Here is an 8,121-nt window from a genome sequence, read left to right as displayed (position 1 = left end):
CATATTTAAGGAAAATTAAATAAAAGCATTCAAATGAAACAAAGTTAAGTAATTCTACATAAATCAGTGTTAGTATATTGACACAATTCATGGAGAGTATTCTGTTACAATTAAATTACATACACCTGAAAAATGACATTTGTTAATGTCAGCCTAATGCAACTCCTCCTTTCACAGAAAGTGCACCCTTGATCAGCAACACTGATCAGAAAATAGATATGAATGATCCTCTATGTGAGGTTGTCTTCAATCTAGTAATAAAGGTTACTAGAGCCTTGCCCGATAAAACAATATGAAGAGGATCCATCAACACTTCTTTGAGGGTCAAATTTAGAACAGTGGAGGTGATCCTGTTTTGTGGATTTTATCTGATACAATCCCACACACTTCTTAAAATGTCTACAAATTATTTACAGAGTTAAATTACTAAAATAGTAAGGATGTGTTCAACAGACCAACTGAAATAACACATGAATACAAATCAAGTCCAAATAATTTAACTACTGAGCATTCAAAAGCAATAAGAGTAGGCTTGCGAAGAGCCAAATGTTCCGATCAAAAATATAAACGCAACATGTAAAGTGTTGGTCCCATTTTAATGAGCTGAAATAATAGTTCCCAGAAATGTTCCATACACATAAAAAGCTTATTTCTCTCAAATTCTGTGCACAAATTTGTTTACATCCTGTTAGTGAGCATTTTTCATTTGCCAAGATAATCCACCCACCTGACAGTTGTGGCATATCAAGAAGCTGATTAAACAGCATGATCATTACAGATGCACCTTGTGCTGGGGACAATAAAAGGCCACTTAAAATGTGTAAGTTGACACACAACACAATGCCATAGACGTCAAGTTGAGGGAGCATGCAATTAGCATGCTGACTGCAATTAGCATGCTGACTGCAGAAATGTCCACCAGAGCTGTTGCCAGTGAATTTAATGTTAATTTCTCTACCATAAGCCGCCTCCAACGCCGTTTTAAAGAATTTGGCAGTACGTCCAACCAGCCTCACAACTGCAGACCACATGTGACCACGCCAGCCCAGGACCTCCACATCCGGCTTCATCACCTGACGGATTGTCTAAGACCAGCTACCCAGACAGCTGATGAATCTGAGGAGTATTTCTGTCTTTAATAAAGCCCTTTTGAGGAGAAAAACTCATTTTGATTGGCTGGGCCTGGCTCCCAAGTGAGTGGGCCTATGCCCCAGCCCAATCATGAGAAATCCATAGATTAGGGCCTAAATTTATTTAAAATGACTGATTTCCTTACATGAACTAACTCAGTAAAATCATTGATATTGTTGCGTTTATATTTTTGTTCAGTATAGATTTGTTTACATTTAGGCTGTGATTTTCTTCATTCTTTCACGGCACCAGAAAATCTAGCTCTGGTCCAAGGTTTTATGTGTGGCATGCTGATGAAACAGCTTTCCTCAGCTGAAAATAAACACTCTGGACCAGAGCTACAAAAAAAATGTGACGTCCCATTCCAGATCCACAGGGTAAGCCTGACATTCTGTACTACAGTTTTCATTCGCTTGCTGGTCACGGCACAAATACTATCTGACAGGCAAAACACTGCTTGATACTGAACCGAGGTGTTTGACTTCTACAACAATTGTATTGTTTGATAATTTATATGCAGTTAAAAGCAAATGTATGTACAGGGACATTTTAGCCCACTATACTATTTAAGTATAACCTGCTTAGGTTTTCGTTCGTAAATTAGTATTCAAGATGCAATTTCTATGAATATCGTAAGTGAATGCACTGTCTATCGTCCACTGTTCACATAGTTCTCTATAACCATCCATGGTATCCTGTTGCTGTCATACACAGATCATAGCATGCTGTCAATCAGTACTCATTCTACTGTGGTTCTTACTGTTGTAACCTGTTGCTGTAGTGCAGAAGCCATATATACTGTAGTAAGACAACCACTAGGGACTAGGGAGGGTGCTTGGGTGTAGTGCACAAGCTGGACTCAGGGGGATGCTCCCTCTCGCTACTCTTCAGGCAAACTTCTTCTTGGTTGCAGTGAAACGCTCCATGTACTGTAGGGTAAACAAATGAGATCGCCATTAGTCACATCTGGGACACTACGGACAGCATAACAACTGAAGAGATTAGCTATTTGTGTAAGCACTGAATGGTTGGTTCAAGTTCTAACTATTATAATAGGTAATATTTAAATTGACTAATTTCCTTATATGAACTAACTCAGTAAAAGATAATCCATCAGATTAGACCTTGATTATTCCAAGCTTGGGAAATTCGATTGTCATTTTAAGCTTCACAACATAATTTCAACACTGTAATATCATCATGAAACGTCATAGATGTATTTAGTGTCAGGGGCTATATTTGACCGCTGATTATGTCAAGTGCAGGGATTATGGCTGGGAAAGAATACTAGAGCTGTCTGAGCCACAACTTTCTTCACTTGATCCTCCTTATGTTGAACAGGAAATCCCATTATTGTTGAGGTAGTCCACCACTCTGGGGAAAGAGTCTTGTTTCCACACTGATCACAAACAAATTACGTCAACCATGGGGGACGGACATATTTCAAACCAATGCCTTTGAAACTCATGAGTGGTTTAGTTTACAATAGATATAAAGACAGCTTAGTGATTTAGTGCAGCAGCATGACTGTTCCTTGCTGTAACCATGACCATTCATTTGGCAGTAGGCAGCAAGTTAAAGAAACAAGAATTTGTTTCACGCCTCACCTTCTCATACCCTTCCAGGTCCCGCATATTTTTCACCTCGAACAGGTTGCCCTCCACAGAGAGCAGAGACACCTGGGAGCTGGTGAGGATGGACACAGGGATGGAGGTGAGCTCTAGACAGTTCTCCTCCAGTCTCAGCACCTTTAGCCTCTGGCAGGTGGACACCTCCGCAGACACCACTGAAATCTGGGATCATAATTTATATAGATTTGATTCTAGATTAGGTCCCTGGCTAAAAATAGTGCACTATATAGGGAATAGGGTGCCATTTGAGATGCACCCATAAACACCTGATTACCTGGTTTTGGTTGAGATTGATCTCGATGGCCTGCAGGGCCGCTACCTCAGCAGGCACAGCCTGGATGTGGTTCTTGGACAGGTCCAGGACGTCCAGGTGTCGTAGGGAGCCGAGGCCGCCAGGAAACTCCCGGAACTTGTTCCCAGACAGGCTGAGGGTGCGCAACGCTTTCAACTGCCCTACACCGCTAGGGAGCTGCGTCAGTTGGTTCCCATTCAGCAAGAGGGTCTCTAGTTTCTTAAGCTTCCCAATTTCATCTGGGAGACTTGCTATGTAGCACAAAACAGACACACTAACTTAATATATAGCCTAGCTATAGAGACTGATTGAAGCAGAGGAATTCACATCAATAATCAATGCACCTAATGGGCATTCATTATTCACTGAAAGCAAAGGGTTAATAATTTGTCATCAGCAGATGCTGTAGTATAAGACAGAATCTGAGGAGATGTAGCAACCACTTACTGAGTTTATTACAATTTAAGGTCAGACTCTTCATCTGAAGGAAATTTCCTATGGCGGCAGGCAGCACTTCAATCTTGTTGGAAGACAGATCTACAGTCCGTAGGTTTCCAGTCAACCTCTGGAGCTCCTCGGGGAACTGAAATATGTTAGTGGGGGGAAGAAATACGCTGAACAAAGGTAAACACAACATGCAACAATTTCTAAGATTTTACTCAGTTAAAGTTCATATAAGGATATCAGTCAGTTGAAATGAATTCATTAAGCCCTGATCTATGGACTCCACATGACAGAATACAAAACTGAATATGTTGGGCACAGGCACTGTACCTTAAAAAAAAGGTAGGGGAGTGGATCAGAAAATCAGTCAGTATCTGGTGTGAACACCATTTGCCTCATGCAGTGCGACACATCTCCTTCACATAGTTGATCAGGATGTTGATTGTGGCCTGTGGAATGTTGTCCCACTCCTCTTCAACGGCTGTGAAAAGTTTCTGGATATTGGCAGGAACTGGAACCCACCGTTGTACCCGTTGATCTAGAGTATTCCAAAAATGCTCAACGGTTGACATGTCTGGTGAGTATGCAAGCCATGAAATAACTGGGACGTTTTCAGTTTCCAGGAATTGTGTACAGATCCTTGCGACATGAGGCCGTGCGTTATCATGCTGAAACATGAGGTGATGGTGACAGATGAATGGCACGACATTGGGCCCCAGGATCTCGTGAGGGTATCTCGGTTCATTCAAATTGCCATCGATAAAATGCAATTGTGTTCGTTGTCCGGAGCTTATGCCTGCCCATACCCCCACTATGGGGCACTCTGTTCACAACATTGACATCAGCAAACCACCTGACCACATGATGCCATACAAGCGGTCTGCCATCTGCCCGGTACAGCTGAAGCTGGGATTCATCCGTGAAAAGCATACTTCTCCAGCGTGCCAGTGAAGGTGAGCATTTGCCCACTGAAGTCGTGAGGTCGACGAGCACACGGATGAGTTTCCCTGAGACGGTTTCTGAGTTTGTTCAGAAATTATTGGGTTTTGCAAACCCACAGTTTCTGTCCGAGTGGCTGGCCTCAGACGATCCGCCAGATGTGGAGGTCCTGGGCTGGCGTGGTTACATATGGTCTGCGGTTGTGAGGCCGGTTGGATGTTCTGACAAATTCTCTAAAACGACGTTGGAGGAAGCTTATGGCAGAGAAATTAACATTAAATTCACTGGCAACAGCTCTGGTGGACATTCCTGCGTCAGCATGCCAATTGCACACTCCCTCAAAACTTGAGACATTTGTGGCATTCTGTTGGGTGACAACTGCACATTTTAGAGTGCCTTTTTATTGTCCCCAGCATAAGGTGCACCTGTGTAATGATTATGCTGTTTAATCAGCTTCTTGATATGGCACACCTGTCAGGTGGGTGGATTATCTTGGCAAAAAATGCTCACTAACAGGATGTAAACAAATTTGTGCACAATTTGAGAGAAATAATCTTTTTGTGCATATGGAACATTTCTAGGGCTCTTATTTCAGCTCATGAAACATGGTTTCATTGTTCAGTATACATACATTCAAACCGTCGACTACAACAACTGAATGGAATTCTGCTAAATAAACGAAGCACCAGTTAGCAGACTGCCGTGGAGTGCTGATTTTAACAAGCAGACTATAAATGGGCTGTGTGTGCATGCAATTCTTACCTCAGGGAGACCTTTCCCTGTCAGCTGAAAGATCCCAGTCTTCTGTGAGTTTTCCAGATGGGCTTTGATGGCACTGTTTCCCATCTTTGTTGTAGTTTCCCGCTGATGCGGCTCTCCTAAGTGATGATCTTCAACTTTACAGTTGGTCACACGCTTATGTAATCAGCTAGCCTATTATTGTGATGGTGGTACTATATACTGGGGTTGTGCCTTTAAGATAGATACTTCCCTGGTTGTCAGTGTGGCCCTTATAAGAGATCAATTATACAAATCAATCATTAATTGCTGCTGCCGGCGTTTAACTATCCGTTAACAGTAGCTGACAAACAAGAAAATAAGGAACATGATGTAAGAAGCTAACGTTAGCTACCCTACTACTAGTACTGTCTGAGGCAAGCTTTGAGACATTCATGCATATTATTGAAATTGGGAGTAATTTATCTAGTACTATAACAGCAAAGGGTCATACCTATTTGTTCTTTTAAATAATATTTTCCCAAGGATGGTAGATATTGTTGAGGCTGTTAGCATAGCTAGCCAGCGAGTTAACGTTAGACAATCTGGGATTTTAGTTTTACTTACCTCACGAGCTGATTTGTCCTTCTCGTGCAATACTTGTCTGTAAATTGTAAGTTATATATTAGGAACAGATAACTATGAGGGTTATTGGACTAGTCAAACCTAAATACAAGCCTAGGACATAGTAGTGCTGCTCGAACAATAAACATGTCGTTAGGAAGCTAACAGCTTGACGTCAGTGCATATGTGGCTCGCTCAGCCAATCCGCTAGTTGGCAGTAGAGCAAGAACAAATCCAGAGGCCATTCATTCATCAAATGGAAAAGGAACAACTATATCGGCGGGTTAAATTTGAAAGAAGAATTGCAAATAAAAATCGCTAAAAAAAGCTATTCCTGTATCCAGTAGTTGATCTAAAAGTGTTGGAGAGACTACATAAAGATAGGGAGGGTGTTGATCCATCTGATTTGATTAATAGACGTCTGGATACTGTGTATCAGGATTTTGTGTCCATTTACATAGATGATTCAAAAGATCCAAGAACAGGACGTACTGGGTCAGCATTTGTAGTGCATGAATGTGGGGTGGCAGTCAGGAAATGTATTACATATCATCTGGCTGTATATATTGCAGAGCTGATGCCCATACTGTTGACCTTGCAGTAGGTGAAGGAAGTCAAGCCAGACAGTAGTTATTTGCTCTGCCTTCATGTACAGTGTTGATGAGTGCAGTCTTTTAGCTCACGTAGCAGACATGACCTGCTTTTTGAGTTACTACCAACCCATGGCAGGACTAGACTGATGGGTATACAGATAAGATTTACTTGGGTCCCAGCCCATGTGGGGGTGGAGGGGAACGAGGCAGTTAATGTACTGGCTAAACAAGCACTTAGTAGTCAGGATGTTGGTGTTGTAGTGTCAATGCGCAAGGCAGAGCTAAAAAGCCTGATACAGACAGTGATGGTGCAGAGATGGCAGGAGCAGTGGAATAGAGATACTAAGGGCAGGTATTTATTTATTGAACCTTTATTTCAAGTACAGAGGAAACTCAGGGAGGGGAGGATGGCAGGAAGGGAAGGAAGAGAGGAGGCTATTTTTTACAAGATTAAAGGTGGGACACAGCCGCTTGAATAAGACTTTAAATGTGATAGGAAAGCATCCAACAGGAAAGTGTCATTTTTGCTAGGAAACAGACCGTGGAGCATATTGCTACAGTGTGGGCAGTATCAGAGGGAAAGAGAGAGGATGTGATCTAATATGAGGGAGAAGGGGATACAGGAAATTAGTTTAAAGAGTATATTGAGTAGAACTTAATAAGATATAGTCTCAAATATTTTGTTATCTTTTTTAAGAGCAACGTGGCTGGCAGGTAGGATTTAGTTTCTCCCTGTCTCTGGACCACACTTCAGTACAGTAGGTGGCGGTAATGCACCATAACGTTGGATGCCAACCACCGATAAACCCCACCAAAGAAGGAGAAACGCTAAGAAAAGTTGAGTTACACATTCCAATATATTGGTAGCTGTATAAGAACTTGGTAGTTGTGGGAATGGGGTAAAATTAGGTTTGCTATCTTAATGTAGACAAAACAATGCTTTATCAGCTAGCACAACCTAGCTAACTAGCTAGCCTCTACGAATACGAGACTGGACATACTAAGTTAGCTAGCTAATGTTAATTACAGCAGATAATATAGCTAGCTAGTTAACTGAGATCCCCTCGCTATAATATAGCTAGCTAGCTAACTGAGATCCCCTGGCAATATTGACTATGCATCTTTGCTTTTTCACAGCTACATATTTTCAAAGTTTGACACCGCCACCAGCCTTACAAATGAATGCGTGGGACCTTGTTCCAGGATCATATCACTTCCACTTTACCTGACACCCTAGACCCACTTCAATTTGCATACCGCGCCAATAGATCCACAGATGATGCAATCGCCATCGCACTGCACACTGACCTATCCCATCTGGTCAAGAGGAATATCTATGTCAGAATGCTGTTCATTGACTATAGCTCAGCCTTCAACACCATAGTACCCTCCAAGCTCATCTTTAAGCTCGGGGCCCTAGGTCTGAGCCCCGCCCTGTGCAACTTGGTCCTGGACTTCCTGATGGGCCGCCCCCAGGTGGTGAAGGTAGGAAACAACACCTCCACTACGCTGATCCTCAACACAGGGGCCCCACAAGGGTACATGCTCAGCCCCCACCTGTGTACTCCCTGTTTACCCGTGACTGCGTGGCCATGTACACCTCCAACTCAATCATCAAGTTTGCAGACAACACAACAGAAGTAGGCCTGATTACCAACAATGACGGGACAGCCTACAGGGAGCAGGTGAGGGCCTTGGCGGAGTGGTGCCAGGAAAAACGACCTCTCACTCAACGTCAACAAAACAAAGG

General features: G+C 42.6%; 1 protein-coding gene across 5 annotated transcripts; it reads right to left on the bottom strand.

Annotated features, from left to right (window-relative positions):
• Positions 1–1,304: 1,304 nt before the first annotated feature.
• LOC115162061 (leucine-rich repeat-containing protein 57) lies at positions 1,305–5,971 on the bottom strand. 5 transcript variants are annotated; one of them, XM_029712987.1, is made up of 6 exons: positions 5,782–5,971; positions 5,200–5,518; positions 3,502–3,637; positions 3,037–3,305; positions 2,739–2,924; positions 1,305–2,060 (listed from the first exon to the last, which is right to left on the bottom strand). In XM_029712987.1, exons 2-6 carry the CDS (start codon positions 5,281–5,283, stop codon positions 2,019–2,021), a joined length of 717 nt encoding a protein of 238 aa, XP_029568847.1. In that variant the 5' UTR covers positions 5,284–5,518; positions 5,782–5,971; the 3' UTR covers positions 1,305–2,018. The 5 variants fall into 5 exon arrangements, with proteins under 5 accessions (XP_029568847.1, XP_029568848.1, XP_029568850.1 ...); XM_029712988.1 differs by having other exon boundaries at positions 5,200–5,446; XM_029712990.1 differs by having other exon boundaries at positions 5,200–5,333.
• Positions 5,972–8,121: the final 2,150 nt, after the last annotated feature.

Source organism: Salmo trutta, chromosome 25 (assembly GCF_901001165.1).
Source record: "Salmo trutta chromosome 25, fSalTru1.1, whole genome shotgun sequence".
Taxonomy (NCBI): Eukaryota; Metazoa; Chordata; class Actinopteri; order Salmoniformes; family Salmonidae; genus Salmo; species Salmo trutta.
Note: the sequence above shows the minus strand (reverse complement) of the source record. Positions and strands in the feature narration are given on the sequence as shown.